The 17172-nt window shown below is 40.8% G+C and overlaps 1 protein-coding gene across 1 annotated transcript; it reads right to left on the reverse strand.

Annotated features, from left to right (window-relative positions):
* Nucleotides 1–6702: 6702 nt before the first annotated feature.
* Nucleotides 6703–7483, reverse strand: LOC106398860. Its single transcript, XM_013839361.1, has 2 exons — nucleotides 7161–7483; nucleotides 6703–7084 (listed from the first exon to the last, which is right to left on the reverse strand). The coding sequence occupies exons 1-2, from the start codon at nucleotides 7481–7483 to the stop codon at nucleotides 6703–6705; spliced, it is 705 nt and encodes a 234-aa protein (XP_013694815.1).
* Between the last annotated feature and the right edge of the window lie 9689 nt (nucleotides 7484–17172).

A 17172-nucleotide genomic window follows, 5' to 3' on the forward strand; every position in this document is an offset into this window, starting at 1 on the left:
GTTTTAGAGTTTGCATTGCAGGACTGCTTCCAAACAAACACCGTCTCCGGGTTGGCGAAAGCAGACTGTTTAGTTGCATTTTCCTTGACACTTTCCGTGCCGAGGTTTGGTGATAACCGAAAGCTATGCGCATGAGCAAACCAAGATTAAAGTCTTAGCCGGAGATGAACGCATAACTACGAAATCGGTAGGCACAAAATCAACAAAGAAACCGGCCCACCGAGAGTGATGTTTCATCTTTATCGGGTCATTCTGTTTCCAGGGTACGACAATGATCCTTCTGCATACAGAAACCTTGTTACGACTTCTCCTTCCTCTGAATGATAAGGTTTAGTGGACTTCTCGCGACGTCTCGGACGGTGAACCATCCATGTCGCCGCGTTCCGAACACTTCACCGGATCATTCAATCGGTAGGAGCAACAGGCGGTGTGTACAAAGGGAAGGGACATAGTCAACGCAAGCTGATGACTAGCGCTTACTTGGAATTCCTCGTTGAAGACAAACAATTGCAATGATCTATCTCCATCAAGATGAAATTTCAAAGATTACTCGGGCCTGTCGGCAAAGGTATGAACTCATTGAATACATCAGTGTAGCGAGCAAGCGGCCCAGAACATCTAAGGGCATCACAGACATGTTATTGCCTCAAACTTTCTTGGCCTAAACGACAATAGTCCCTCTAAGAAACCCGGCCGTGAAGGGATGCCTCCATGTAGCTAGTTAGCAGGTTGAGGTCCAGTTCGTTAACGGAATTAACCAGACAAATCGCTCCACCAACTAAGAACGGCCATGCACCACCACCCATAGAATCAAGAAAGATATCTCAGTTTGTCAATCATTACTATGTCTCGACATGGTAAGTTTCTCCATGTTGAGTCAAATTAAGCCGCAGGCTCCATTCCTGGTGGTTCCCTTTCGTCAATTCTTTTAAGTTACAGCCTTGCGACAATACTCCCCCTGTAACCCAAAAACTTTGATTTCTCATAAGGTGCCAACGGCGTTCTAAAAGCAACATCCGCTGATCCCTAGTCGGCATCGTTTATGGTTGAGACTAGGACGGTATCTGATCGTCTTCGAGCCCTCAAATTTCATTCTTGATTAATGAAAACATCTTTGATAAATGCTTTCGCAGTTGTTCATCTTTCATAAATCCAAGAATTTCACCTCTAACTATGAAATACGAATGCCCCCGGCTGTCCCTATTAATCATTACTCCGATCCCGAAGGCCAACACAATAGGATCGAAATCCTATGATATTATCCCATGCTAATGTATACAGAGCGTATGCTTGCTTTGAGCACTCTAATTTCTTCAAAGTAACGGCGGCGGAGGCACGACCCGGCCAGTTAAGGCCATGAGCGTATCGCCGAGAGAAGGGACAAGGCGACCGGTGCTCACCGAAGGCGGACCGGGCGACCCATCCCAAGGTTCAACTATGACCTTTTTAACTGCAACAACTTAAATATACGGTATTGGAGCTAGAATTACCGCGGCTGATTGCACCAGACTTGACCTCTAATGGATCCTCGCTAAGGGATTTAGATTGTATTTATTCCAATTACCAGACTCGAACAGCCCAGTATTGTTATTTATTGTCACTACCTCCCCGTGTCAGGATTGGGTAATTTGCGCGCCTGCTGCCTTCATTGGATGTGGTAGCCGTTTCTCAGGCTCCCTCTCCGGAATCGAACCCTAATTCTACTTCACCCGTTACCACCATGGTAGGCCACTATCCTACCAGCGAAAGTTGATAGGGCAGAATTTTGAATGATGCGTCGCCAGCACTAAGGCCATGCGATACGTTGAGTTATCTTGAATCATCAGAGAAACAGCCAGAGCCCGCGTCGACCTTTTATCTATTAAATGCATCTTTTCCAGAAGTTGGAGGTTGGTTCATGTATTGGTTATAGAATTACTACGATTATCCGAGTAGTAGTTACCATCAAACAAACTATAACTTATTTAATGAGTCATTCGTAGTTTCACAATCTGAATTCGTTTATACTTACACATGCATGGTTTAATCTTTGAGACAAGCATATGACTACTGGCAGGATCAACCATGTAGCATTCATAAATCACGGCAAGACCATGTCGCATTCCCGCAAACACAAGGAAAGTGGGAACAAACGAGGACTTGGCCGTCATCTTTTGTCTGGAGACAAACGTGCTTAGCGGGACATAATTTCTTCGAGTCACCGCAATAACCTTTCCGCAGCCGAGATCTCAGTAAACAGGTTATTCACCTTTGCGGACGATGCATAATTTCTTATGTTTTCACGACTTCCCCCACTGAAGGAGATGCCGGAAACAACATTTTAAGCAAAGCTTAACAATTCCTTCTAGATGGGTACACAACACAGGCCCCTAATCAGTTCAACAAGCATAACTATGCTAGTGAAGAAACTGAGAATGATAATTGGTCTGTAATTGGGTGCACGAGCACAGAGCCTACAAACACTAGCTATCCAATCACCACTCATACGCTGCATGTTCAATTGCCCCACTAACATCAATCTTTCCAACCACTCTCGAGATGTAAACAAAAGAGCAGTTGGAAGACGGATGAAACCAGGACAAGTCCACACAAGCGCGAAATTTTGATGTTAGGGGCAAAATGGTCTGCAAGAAAATTCACCGGAGACAGTCCGGCCATCGGACCTCAACCCAACCATCGTGCTGCACCAAGCACTCAGACATTATCTATACCCATTCCGACACCCACCCTCAGCGTAGGCACAGAAGAGTGTATACCCCTCATTAGTATTGTTATACATGTTTCCAAACAATACCAAAATGTACTTCACTTTTAATAATATAGATGACATAACGGTAAAATATTAATCAATAGTTGTCCAAGAAATTGGAGAAGGAAAATAACGTTTACCAAAAAATATTCTAAGAAATTTATATAGATTTTCTAAGATCTCTATCTAATAAAATTTTACTATATATTTTCTCAAGAATATAAATATATGGTTTAAAAATAAAATAAATTAAAGATGCAGTTATAATTTCTATTAGATAACATTTTGTAAATAAAAATAATCATGTGTCCTGAAATCGCAGATCAAAATCTAGTTGCTATATAAGAGCAAGTTGTTTCTTGATTTCCAAATCATCCATAGCAACCATAATTTATGGAGACGATAATTCAATGTAAGTAATTCATTGCTGGATGCATTGATGAGGCTCCATAAGTTTGTTTCAAGCGAGTCTGAAGGCTGAAATAGGGAGATGATGGGCAGATTAATGGACAATCTCCATATGCATGAAAGTAGTCAAAAGACTTGCTTGATTTCTCATTCATGTTACGCTTTACATATAAAGGAGAGTTAGTTAAAAGTGAGTATGATCTCCCTAGGTCATGAATTTACAAAATGGAATAAGAATATCTGAGTATATTCTTTCACCCTCCCTCAGTTGAAACGTCGTAAGGCTTGACGGTTAATCTGGTTCGAAAAGCGTTGAATAAGGTAGATGGTAGCTCCTTTGTGAAGATATCGGCGTATTGATAGGCAGTAGGTACATGTAATACTTTAACTTCTCCTAAAGCTACCTTCTCCCTTACAAAGTGGAGGTCCAGCTCCACATGTTTGGTTCGTTGATGCTTCACAGGGTTTGCAGAGAGATACACAGAGCTGATATTATCACAGAAGATCAGAGTCGCACGTGAGATAGGTTGGCGAAGCTGAAGTAACAGATTCCTTATCCAGCAAGTTTCGGCAACTGTGTTTGCGACACCCCGGTACTCCGCTTCTGCACTCGAACGGGACACGGTTGGCTGACGTTTGGAGGACCAGGAGATTAGGTTCTCACCGAGATACACACAATAACCAGATGTCGAACTCCTTGTGTCTGGGCAACCGGCCCAATCTGCTTCGGAATATGCAGTCAAGGATCTTCGAGCTGAGCGATACATTTGGAGTCCGTGGTCATTCGTGCCTTGTACGTATCTGATGATCCTTTTTAGGGCATTGAGATGAGGTTGGCGAGGATCATGCATGAAGAGACAGACCTGTTGGAAAGCGTAGGCGATGTCCGGTCGTGTGAACGTTAGGTACTGCAAAGCTCCACCAAGACTTCGATAACGTCTTGGGTCTTCTATTTGATCTCCTGCGTCTAGTGTTAGCTTCACATTCACATCAGCTGGGTAGACAATGGCTTACAGTCGGACATTCCAGCCCTTTCAATGATGTCTGTGGCATATTGACGCTGTGACAAGAAGATGCCTTGCACATTGTAGTCAAGTTTGATACCCAAAAAATATTGAAGGCGACCCATATCAGTCATGGGGAACTCTTTCTTCAGGCTTGACCTGATCTTGTCCAGTAGGTGTTTGTTGGAACCTGTCAGAATAACATCGTCTACGTACAATAGAAGATAAGCAAGTTCACCGTGATGAGCATAAACAAACAGGGAGGCATCTGACTTTGTAGTGACAAAGCCAAGCTTGATGAGCAACTGACTGAAGCGGGCGTTCCAGGGTCTTGGCGCCTGCTTGAGGCCATAGAGAGCCTTCTCTAATTTGCACACATAGTGTGGGTACTTCTTGTCAACGAACCCCGGAGGCTGGTGCATGTATATGTCTTCAGTGATGGTGCCGTGGAGAAATGCATTTTGCACGTCTAGCTGTCTGATATCCCAGCCTTTGTTCAATGCAATGTCAAGAACTGATCGTATAGTCGCCGGTTTCACCATAGGGCTAAACGTCTCATCGTAATCGATTCCCTCTGCTTGAGTTTTTCCATTAGCGACAAATCTGGACTTGTGTCATTTTAGCTCACCATCTGCACCATACTTATGCTTATACAGCCACAAAGAGTTAATCACATTAACATTCATAGGCCTAGGTACTAACCTTCAAGTCTTATTCCTAATTTGAGCATCGCATTTTTCAGTCATTGAAGGATTCCAATTAGGATCAAGAAGAGCTTTTTGGTGGAAAGTTGGTATGCGAGAGGCAGAAGAAATAAGAAGAGTGAAAATATTTTTAGGCTTTACGATACCGGCCTGTTGTCATCCGAGTAGGTGGAGCGACATTGGTTTGAGGAGCAGACAGAGGAGCTGTATTTGGTAATGGATCATGAGGTGTTTGAGCTGTAGCCAATGGTTCAACATTGTTGACCACAGTTGGAATAGAAGACTGACCAGAATAGATTTGAAAATAGGTGGAGTCTGGTCTGAGCAGTCCTGGAAAGTGTACGTGGAGTTGTTGCTGGATTTCCTTTGTGCTGCTGGAAATGTCGACTCATCGAAGATCACGTGTCGTGAGAGAATGATACGATTTGTCTTGAGATCCAAGCAGCGATATCCTCTGTGGCTTAAAGGGTAGCCGAGGAACAGGCATGGAGTTGATAGAGGGGACGATTTGTGGAGGTTTGAATTATTGATGTTTGGAAAGCACAAGCAGACGAAGACACGAAGATGAGAGTATGTTGGTGTTTTACCAAACAGCAAAGAATGAGGTGTGCTTTGGCCAATAGATGAAGATGGCTGAATGTTTAGAACATGAATTGCAACATGAAGCGCCTCTGCCCAGTAAGATGGGGATAATTGAGCTTGAAAGAGAAGAGCTCCGATGGCGTTGTTGACAGTTCGTATCATCCTCTCGGATTTCCCGTTTTGTTGAGAAGTATGGGGGAAAGAGAATCTGAAAGTAATCCCATTATTATTGAAGTGTTTAAGAAAACGATTGTTATTGTACTCACCCCCATTATCACATTGAAAGGCTTTAATGGTTGCTCCAAACTGAGTTTTGACGTAAGCAGTGAAGTGTAAGAATTTTGAAAACACCTCGCTTTTACGCCTGAGAGGATATACCCAAAGATAGTGAGTTAGTTCATCCAAAAATAAAACATAATATCGAAAACCACTCAAACTTGGAAGAGGAGAAGTCCATAGATCAAAGTGTATGATATCGAAAGGCAAAAGAGTTGTATTATTTGATTTCGAAAATGGAAGCTTAAGGTGTTTACCCAACTGACAAGCGTTACAAAATTGTAAGCTGTCTTTATTAAAAGAAAAGCTAGAAGATGAAATGAGAGACTTCATTGAATCATGATTTCCGTGAGCCAGACGTTTGTGCCAGAGCGTAGGAGTTTCCGTAACAAGAGTAGTGGGTGCGGTTTGAGAATCGATGGCACTGAATAAAGATAGCCTGAGCTGTCACTGCTGAGAATGAGTTTCCGAGTTTGAACTTCACAGAGAAACAAAATGAATCAAATTAAACAGAACACCAATTATCCTTTGTGAATCGACAGACAGAAATAAGATTTTTAACAATAGCAGGAGCAACCAACACTTTGTTTAAATGAAGAGGACGAGTTTGTGATTGAAGGAAAGAGTTACCAGAGGATTGAATTGGAATGGAAAATCCGTTTCCAACAATTACTCAATTTTCGATGTTCAATTTAGAAACAGAGTGGAGGTTACCTGATGAAGACGCCAGATGAGAGGAAGCACCGGAGTCCATGTACCAGTTAGTTGACGGTTCTGTCAGCGTCATTGTGTTGAACGCTTCCGCAAATTCCCTCGTCGGTTGGTAGTTCATGGCCACCATATTAGCTTCGTGTTGAGTAGTGGGACGGGGTGAGTACTGTTAGTGGGAAGGACCTCCATTGGGATAGTTAAGCCATTGAGGAGGGGGCCCTTGCTGCCAGTATTTGAAAGGTACGTTCAAAAACTGCTGGGGCATGGTCTAGTTGTTGTACGGGTGACGCTGGTTGTAGTTGTTTTTACGTCCACGTCCTATGTTTCCTCGTCGATTGCCCCTGTTGTTGCGCTGTTGACGATGGGTGTTGTCTGCAGCTTTAGCCTCTGGAGTTGTGGCTACAAGAGCAGTTGAAGAAGATGCAGTGTCGTTGTGGTTGATAGTTCCTTTGTAGGGCTTCTTCAGGCGGGTTTCTTTGAGCTCTAGCATATTACGATCTTCCTCAAACGTTGGGAACGGTTTCTGATGCTTGATGACATTGATGATGTGATCAAACTTCTCGTTCAGGCCATTTAGCATGTACAGGACGAGAGTTCTGTCATTCACAGGAGGCTCCCCATTCTCTAGCAGGTCCGCAATCGACTTGAGACTTTGAGAATACTCATGAGCGGACTGATCTCCAATTTCTTTGGTTCAAAGATCGTTGTCTAGCTATGGCTCGGGACTCTTTGTTGTTTCTGAATTGATTCTCAATGCGGAGCCATATATCTCTAGCTGAGCCACCAGTTTTGAATGAGGATTTGAAGAGGGGTGGAGCAAGAGTGCCGTAGATCCATAACTTGACCAACCCATCTCGTTTCTTCCAGGCCTGATCGTCGTCACCGGTTGGAAGGGTTGTACCATCAACATGTCCGAGAACATCAAAGGTGAGACAGTGGGTCAGGAAGAGCTCCCTCCAAGCATCGTACTTGAAGACGTCAAGATCGAGGACCAAAGGTATATGATGCTTAATGTTCGTCACTACAAAGGTTCTCTCAATGTTTGCCATTGCGACAGATTGTAGAAGAGACACTTTGGTAGATGACGGAAAGAAAAAAAAATATTTAGAAAGAGCTGTGCTCTGATATCATGAAAGTAGTCAAAAGACTTGCTTGATTTCTCATTCATGTTACGCTTTACATATAAAGAAGATTAGTTACAAGTGAGTATGATCTCCCTAGATTACAGGAATTTACAAAATGGAATAAGAATATCTGAGTATATTCTTTCAATGCATACCCCATGTGTTGAGTCTTGTAGTAGTTCCAATTGCATTTGAAACTATTCTCCACAGAAAATGCTGGAGCTTTGGCTAAATTGGTAGTTTCCAACTTTTAGATTTCGAATGAGTGAGCAGGTCGAAGAGGTGTTGTTGGTATCCAATTTTCGTTGTAAACATCAGTGTGTTCCCCACCACGGATACTGTGATAGTTTCCCTTTTTAAGGAGTTCCACTCCCAAAGTATAGAAAACCAACCAAATTGATTGTTCTTGTTGTTGCGATATTGCATCCAAGACTGAGCCATTTCTCTAGTACTTTGCCTTGAATAATCTTGCAGATAAGGTATTAAGATGTTTCAAAAGCCTACAATCATTATTTACTTTACCATAAACTTAATGTTTAATTTAGAGAAATTTTCTAAGATAGAATTAAAAAATCTTTTTATAAACATACAAGGATCAAAATAATCAAAATAAATTTTACTAAAGAAGTAAAAGAAATTTATATTTCTAAAGTTAACTAATCTAAACTCTAAGTTTAGATTTGAAAGATGGAGTTCTGGAGAGAAGAAGTTTAAAATTAAAAAAAAAATTAATACTTAAAATTTAAAATAATAATTTTAAAAATAGTTTCAAAAAGAATTTTTAGATTTCAAAAATAAAAGATTGAAAAAGGTTTTCAAAAAATTAAAAAAAAATTCAAACTGTAAAACATATTTTTCGAAAATAAAAAATCATACTTCTTTATTTTATTTATTTATCTATATATATTCATGTATTTATAACTACCAGAATAAAATAATCTTTTAATATTTAATAAAATATATTATGGTCATTTTTCTTTTTGGGTGTTCTATTGGTAAAAAAAAAATCATATTTTATGGGTTTTTTGAGAAATTTGCTTTTTAATATATTTTGTAAATTTGTAATACAGTATGCATTATATGTTTTAAATTTTTAATTGATAATTGGTTTCTTTAGTAACTTTGGTAGTTAGTAACGCAGCTCATGTTCCACGTTTCGGATCCATGAAAAGACACGACGGTCATGGTTCACTTATTTTCTTTTTTTTGAAGAAGGGTTTTCATGGTTCACATAATTGCAAAACCTTATCATTAGGAGAGTTTCTAATCCGTAAAACTGGACTCAACCATTATAATTAAGGTTTGAGAGTAAGTCTTTCACTACAAGAAAACACATGTTTAACGACGAAAATTAACGAGGAAAAACAATCCTCGTAAATTTGCGTCGAGTTTACGACGAATTTACGTGAAAAACTAAAGTCATCGTTATTTCCTCGAAACGTAACGACAAAACTGTTTCGTCGTACAGTGGATGTAATTTTACGAGTATTTTACGAGGAAAAACTATTTCCTCGTAAATACGACGTAAACTTTGCGTGGTATTTACGAGGGAATAGTTTACGTGTATTTAGCGAGGAAATTTTTGAATCCACCAACTTTATAGGTGTTACACGTTTTTTTTGCCCACCTAATTAATTTTCGTCGTAAATTCATAGCAAAATTACAACTACCAGATTCGAATTTTCCTATAAATATGGATGTTTGAACATCATTTTAAACACACCAACAACAAAAAACGTGAAAGAAAAAAAATGGCTGGCTCCGGGACTATTTACGAGTTGCGGAAGTGGATGTATATGCATAGAGATGCTAACGGGAGAGTGACGAAAGAATACCTTGCGGGTCTGGAGACATTTATGCATCAAGCAGATTCAACACCGCTCGCCCAAGAAAGTGGTAAGATGTTCTGTCCTTGTCGGAAATGCAACAATTCGAAACTGGCAAATCGTGAAAATGTTTGGAAGCATTTAATAAATAGAGGTTTCACGGCAAATTACTATATCTGGTTTCAACATGGAGAAGGTTTTAATTATGATCAGAATGAAGCTAGTAGTAGTAATAGCAATTTTCAGGAAAAAGAACCGGTTGATCATCATTTGCATAATGAACATAGTTACCATCAGGAGGAGATGGTAGATTATGATAGGGTTCATGATATGGTAGCTGATGCATTCGTAGCTCATGATGAAGATGAAGAACCTAATATAGATGCAAAAAAGTTTTACGAAATGTTAAACGCGGCGAATCAACCACTTTACAGTGGTTGTAGAGAAGGTCTCTCTAAATTGTCGTTAGCTGCTAGAATGATGAATATTAAAACTGATCACAATCTACCTGAAAGTTGCATGAACGAATGGGCGGACTTGTTTAAAGAGTATTTGCCGGAAGACAATGTGTCTGCTGATTCTTATTATGAGATTCAGAAACTGGTTTATAGTCTTGGGTTGCCTTCGGAGATGATAGATGTTTGCATCGACAACTGCATGATCTATTGGGGAGATGATGAGAAGCTAGAAGAATGTCGATTCTGCAAGAAGCCACGATTCAAGCCGCAAGGACGGGGACGTAATAGGGTACCGTACCAAAGGATGTGGTACCTACCAATTACAGACAGATTGAAAAGATTGTATCAATCAGAGCAGACTGCTGGAAAGATGAGATGGCATGCCGAGCATACTCAGACGGATGGTGAGATGACTCATCCATCAGATGCAAGAGCCTGGAAACATTTCAACAAAGTACATCCAGATTTCGCTAGCAATATCCGGAATGTGTATCTCGGATTATGCACAGATGGATTTAGTCCGTTCGGAATGTCAGGGAGACAATATTCATTGTGGCCAGTCTTTCTTACTCCATACAACCTGCCACCGGAGATGTGCATGCAACGGGAGTTACTATTCTTGACCATATTAATACCTGGTCCGAACCATCCAAAAAGGTCCCTGGATGTTTTCCTACAACCACTGATAAAAGAGTTGAAGGATTTGTGGTCAACAGGGGTGAGGACGTATGACTGTTCAACGAAGACGAATTTTACGATGCGAGCGATGCTTTTGTGGACCATAAGTGATTTCTCTGCCTATGGGATGTTGTCTGGATGGACTACACATGGGAGATTAGCTTGTCCATATTGTAATGGAACGACAGATGCGTTTCAACTGAAGAATGGTAGGAAGACAAGTTGGTTTGATTGTCACCGTCGATTTCTTCCCATTGGCCATCCTTACCGAAGAAACAAGAATTTGTTTAGGCACAAAAGGGTTGTGAGAGACACTCCTCCTCCATATCTAACTGGAGAACAAATTGAAGCGCAAATCGACTACTACGGAGCTAACGAAACAGTTCGTTGGGGTGGTAATTGGCATGTCCCTCGTAATATGCCAGATTCTTACGGTGTTCATCACAACTGGCACAAGAAGAGTATATTTTGGGAGTTGCCATATTGGAAGGATCTTCTTCTGCGCCACAACCTCGATGTGATGCATATAGAGAAGAATTTCTTTGAGAACATCATGAATACAATATTGAATGTCCCAGGGAAGACAAAAGACAACATAAAATCGAGGTTGGACTTGCCGGATATTTGCTCAAGAAGCGAGTTACATATTAAAAGCAATGGACAAGTTCCCGTTCTGATATTCAGATTATCTTCAAAAAAAAGTCGGTGTTGTTCAACTGGGTGGCATAAGAAGTGAAGTTCCCCGATGGATATGTTTCGAATCTCTCTAGATGTGTTGAAAAGGGTCAAAAGTTCTCCGGGATGAAGAGTCATGATTGTCATGTATTTATGCAACGACTACTGCCCTTTGCATTTGCGGAGCTACTTCCAACAAACGTACATGAAGCACTTGCAGGTACGTAGTGTATTATATCACAATAATTTACAAAATAATATATGACTAACAATGTGTTTAATTTTTTTTGAATATAAAAGGCATTGGAGCATTTTTCAGGGATCTGAGCACACGCACTCTTAAAGAAGAAGTTGTGGAACAGCTTCAGGAGAACATTCCCATCTTATTGTGCAACTTGGAGAAGATATTTCCTCCCGGATTTTTTGACGTCATGGAGCATCTAGCTGTCCACCTCCCATATGAGGCATTGCTTCGTGGACCTGTACATTACGGATGGATGTATCAGTATGAGCGAGCCATGAAATATTTGAAGGGAAAAGCAAAGAACCTCGCCAAAGTTGAAGGTTCTATAATTGCTGGAAGTTTGACGGAAGAAGTTTCTCACTTCACATCGTACTACTTTGCGTCAAAAGTACGTACACGGAGAAGAGCTCCAAGAAGATATGATGATGGTGGTGTTGCGCCAACATATGCAGTTGCTGGTGTTCCAGACATCTTTAGCCAGATTGGGCGACTCGGTGGGAAGTCTAAAGAGGTTTGGTGGTCGAGTGAAGAAGACGCTCATAGTGCACACACCTATATTCTACTCAATTGCGAAGATCCATTGATGCGTTATTTTGAAAGGTAACATATATTGACACTTCGAAACACATATAAGTATAATTAATTGTATAATTGCGAGAGATTCATTCCTATAAAATGTGATTTTACAGCCTATTTGTTTCTCAAGTCGAAGAAACATTTCCTGGTATATCCACAAGTGACGTAGACAAAAGGAAAGATCAACACTTCATTAAGTGGTTGCGGAATCAGGTATTAACTAAAACTTTTTTTTCATACATTATCTGTATTTCATTAACATTCTCTTTATTTTTGCAGGTTGATTATGACGACGACGATGCAGATTATCCTAAGTGGTTACACGAAGTAATTCAATCTCCACTTGTAAAGGTCACCACATCACAGATGTATTTCACACGAGGCTATACTTTTCATACATATGACTATGGTAGACAGCGGGCGACCAGTAACTATGGAATATGTGTGAAAGGGGAAACAGATTTCTACGGGATCTTGACGGAGATTATTGAAGTCGAATTTCCAGGGATACTGAAGCTGAAATGCGTCCTCTTCAAATGTGAATGGTTCGACCCCGTCGTCAACAGAGGTGTTCGGTCTAACAAATTCGGTGTAGTTGATGTCAACGGTGGACGAAGGTACAACAAATTCGAGCCTTTCATCTTAGCTTCACAAGCAGACCAAGTTAGCTTCCTTCCATACCCTCGGATGAGAGATTCAGGTATAAATTGGTTAGCAGTGATCAAAGTTACACCTCGAGGACGAATCATCAGTGGAGAAGAACCACCATTGCAAGAAGAACAAAAATGAAGTTGAGGAACCTGAACAAGAAATTGATGACATCCTTCTCATTGATCCGCATAATCACGAGTACGAAGATCTTACCGATGATGCCACAGACGAAGCTGTTGAAGACGAGTTTAATGAAAATGATGATGTTTCTAGTGATGACGAGAATGTCGATGTATCCGATTGATGTATTTGTTTTATGAATAAGATGAGGGAGTTTGTTTTATGAATAAGATAATGTGGGGTTTGTTTTATGAATAAGGTAATGCCGGGAGTTTGTTTTATGAATAAGCAAATGTGGGAATTGTGGTTTGGAATGGAAATAAAGATGGGGTTTGGAGTATATGAAGTAGAAAATAAGGAATATGGGGTTTGGGGTTTCGGATTCAAGGGATTTAAACATAACACTCGTTAATTCCACGTAACAAAAAATCGTCGTAAAGGACTCGTAGGTCAACGAGGAAATAACGACGAAATATAAAAATAAAGAACGCGGGACTCGTTAATTCCACGTAGGACAAAATCGTCGTAAATACCACGTAGGATGAATTCGTCGTAAAAACCACGTAGGATGAAATCGTCGTAAATACAACGTAAGACAACGAGGAAATAACGACGAAACCTAAAAATAAAGATGGGGTTTGGAATATATGAAGTAGAAAATAAGGAATATGGGGTTTGGGGTTTGGGGTTTCGGGTTTCGGGTTTGGGGTTTGGGTTTCGGGTTTTTGGTTTCGGGTTTAGGGGTTCGGGGTTTGGGGTTTGTGGTTGGGGTTTAGGGGTTCGGAGTTTGGGGTTTCGGGTTTAGGGGTTCGGGGTTTGGGGTTTCGGGTTTTGGACTTTGGGTTTGGGGTTTTGGGTTTTGGATTTCGGGTTTCGGGTTTCGGGTTTCGGGTTTCGGGTTTAGGGTTTCGAGTTTGGGGTTTCGGGTTTAGGGGTTCGGGGTTTGGGGTTTCGGGTTTTGGATTTCGGGTTTCGGGTTTTGGGTTTCGAGTTTGGGGTTCTAGGGATTTAACCATAACACTCGTTAAAAATAACGACGAAACTTAAAATTAAATATGGGGTTTGGAATATATGAAGTAGAAAATTAAAGATGGGGGTTTGGGTTTCGGGTTTCGGGTTTGGGCTTTCGGGTTTCGGGTTTGGGGGTTGGGGTTTGGGGTTTCGGGTATGAGGTTTCGGGTTTAGGGTTTCGGGTTTCGGGGTTGGGGTTTCGGGTTTCGGGTTTCGGGTTTCGGGTTTGGGCTTTCGGGTTTCGGGTTTGGGGGTTGGGGTTTAGGAATAACGACGAAACTTAAAATTAAATATGGGGTTTGGAATATATGAAGTAGAAAATTAAAGATTGGGGTTTGGGTTTCGGGTTTCGGGTTTGGGCTTTCGGGTTTCGCGTTTGGGGGTTGGGGTTTGGGGTTTCGGGTTTCGGTTTTCGGATTCTAGGGATTTAAACATAACACTCGTTAGTTCCACGTAGGATAAAATCGTCGTAAATACCACGTAAGCATAAATCGTCGTAAAGACCACATAACCAGAAATCGTCGTAAAGACCACGTAACCAGAAATCGTCGTAAAGACCACGTAAAAAGATTTAAACATAAAACACGTTAATTCCACGTAAGCATAAATCGTCGTAAATACCTCGTAGTGTAAAAACTAGAAAAAAGGGAAAAGGATCAAAATACCAGAATAACATGTGGCAAGACTTCCAGCAATTATAATACGTAAGTCTCGCCCACATGAATTCTAATATCTTATCCTTTTCCTATTTTTTTCAAATATTTACAATTTGAATATGATTTTGATGAGGAATGTGATTTGAGATAGGTGTGTGATTTGGGAGTTTATGTGTGGTTTGAGAATGAGAGTTGTGAGTATATTTATAGGAAAGCAAGCCTCGTTAATTCCACGTAGGCAAAATCGTCGTTAATACCTCGTAAACAAAAACACGGGCCTTTGTGATTCCTCGCAATTTCCTCGTAAAAAAAAAACACGGGCCTTTGTAACTGCTCGCTATTTCGTCGTAAACTTACGACGAATTTGCGACGATATGTAATCTTATATATACACCCGAGCGCTCACTCTTTCTTTCCTCTCTACTTCCTCTCTACTTCCTCTCTACTTCCTCTCCATTTCGTAGCAATGGTAAGCCTCTCTGATTCCTCTCTAATTTGGTTAGTTTAGGATAGATTAGGTGGTTAGTATAGGGAATTTAGATAGGTTTGCGGATTTTATGTTATTTAGTGTTGATTAGGTGGATAATGTTGGGAAATATATTGTTGATGTTAATTTTAAAATTTTCATTTTTTTCCAGGTTCGAAAAGGAAGACTTACTGCCCATTACAGAAAGATCTTCGGTGAGCCGGGTAGTCGTTTAGACTCGGCCTCTTCTTCCGCTCCCAGTTCTTCGGGCCAGGAGACTGTCCCCGAGACTCAGTACACTCAGAGAGTCTCTGGGTCTACTTCTTCTAGTGCACCATCGGCTCCTCATGTGCCTCCTCCGATGCCTCCTCCTGTGCCTCCTCCGATGCCTCCTCCTGTGCCTCCTCTGATGGCACCTCCGATGGCCGCCGATATTCATCCTGATCTGTTGGTGCCTCCGAGTGCTCCTTACTCGCAGTACACTGTAGAGGACATTCTCAGTCTGCCAGGCAGAGAAGGTTTACCAGTCATCGACCCAGACCGACCGGACGGAACGTTGTCGTATGTTGCATTAATTTTTTTTTAATTCGTTTAAATTTCTTTTATAACATTAAAAAATAATTTATATTTTAAATTTGTATTTTCCAGGTGGGGGGTTGACGGATGTCTTGCATCGGACGTAACCGACACGATCAAGGGTTACTTCTCCATGGCACATCCAAACTGGAGTAAGACGCCTCACTACGTCAGAAAGACATGGTTCAAAATTTACGCTGTAAGTTTCTATTAATTAATTATATATATTTTAATTTTTTCATGATTTATATATATACTTTCTAAAAAACTAATTGTTAATTTATTTTTTCCAACAGCAAAAATATAATTGGGCCTTGGGGATCACTGAGAGGGTGAGGAAGAAGTTTAACGCGAAAGCAAAAGTTCGCTTGTTGGACACGGTCTCCAACTGGAAGGGTGACTGGATCGTGAAGGGGTATGAGCGTGGCAAACCCGCTGAGCTCACCACGGATGTGTGGGATGGCCTCATCCGTTATTGGCGCCTTTCTGATTCCATTAGAATCGCCCAGGCTTGCTCTAACTCCCGTAACACGGTCGATGAGCACGGGAACGGGCCGATGCTTCACACTACGGGCCAAAAACCCCACGCCGGTGTCCGTTTGGAAATGGTAATTAAATATTTTATTAAATAATTTTTTTAATACATATATTAATTTATTCTAACTTTCTTAACTGTTTTTTAGGCCAAAGAGACGGGACATCTCCCGTCTCTTATGGAACTTTACGAGAGGACCCACAAGAACAAGGCGGGCGTATTTGTAGATGGCAAGTCCGAGCAAATCTACAACGACGTAGTTGCTCGGGTTGAAGACCGCCAGACTCAGCTGACCCAGCAGTCTACCGACGGATTACCCGTCACCTTATCCACACTTGAAGTGGATAAGATTTACGAGGAGGTAAATTTTCAAAAAAATTAATTTTTAATTATTCATTTAATTTAACTTTAAATTTTTACTTACAATATTTATTTTTTGTTTTTAAGGTTGTCCCTAAAAAAAAGGGACGGACGTTGGGTATTGGTTCTGTCAACGATGTTCCGAGAGCGACATCGTCTTATGGTCAGCGACGGGATGATGAAGTCACGGAGCTGCGTAGAGAGTCCGCTCAGCTGCGTAACGAGTTGACCGCGACAAAATCTCGTATGGGTGGAGTCGAGGGCTTCTTGGACGTTATTGCGGCCACAAATCCGGAATGGGAGTCCATGTTGAGGAACATGCGACAACAACATCCCATTCAAGGCGAGTCATCCGACGTACATAACGAGGCGGATGTTACGAGGAGGAGTGATGAATTCTACCGGGCGATGAACGACCCTTAGTTTTTTTTTTTGGTTGTTGTATTATATAAATTCAAAACTTATTTATATATAAAATATTTTCATATTGATTTATTTTTATTTTGAATTTTAATTTATTATTAAATTAAATAATTTTAATTATTTTTTAATTATATTTTTAAATTCTGTAAAATAATAAAAACGAAGTAAATTCGTAGCCAATGTACGACCTCTTTACGTGGAAACCTTACGAGGAAATGACGAGAAACATTTAACTAGTATTTTACGAGGAACCATTTACGAGGAAATAACGAGGAAAAGTTTACGACCATTTTACGAGGAAATCATTTCGTGGTTGTTACGTGTATTTTGCGAGGAAACTCTTTCAAGGTATTTACGTG

The sequence above is a fragment of the Brassica napus genome, chromosome C5, assembly GCF_020379485.1.
Source record: "Brassica napus cultivar Da-Ae chromosome C5, Da-Ae, whole genome shotgun sequence".
NCBI classification, from domain to species: domain Eukaryota; kingdom Viridiplantae; phylum Streptophyta; class Magnoliopsida; order Brassicales; family Brassicaceae; genus Brassica; species Brassica napus.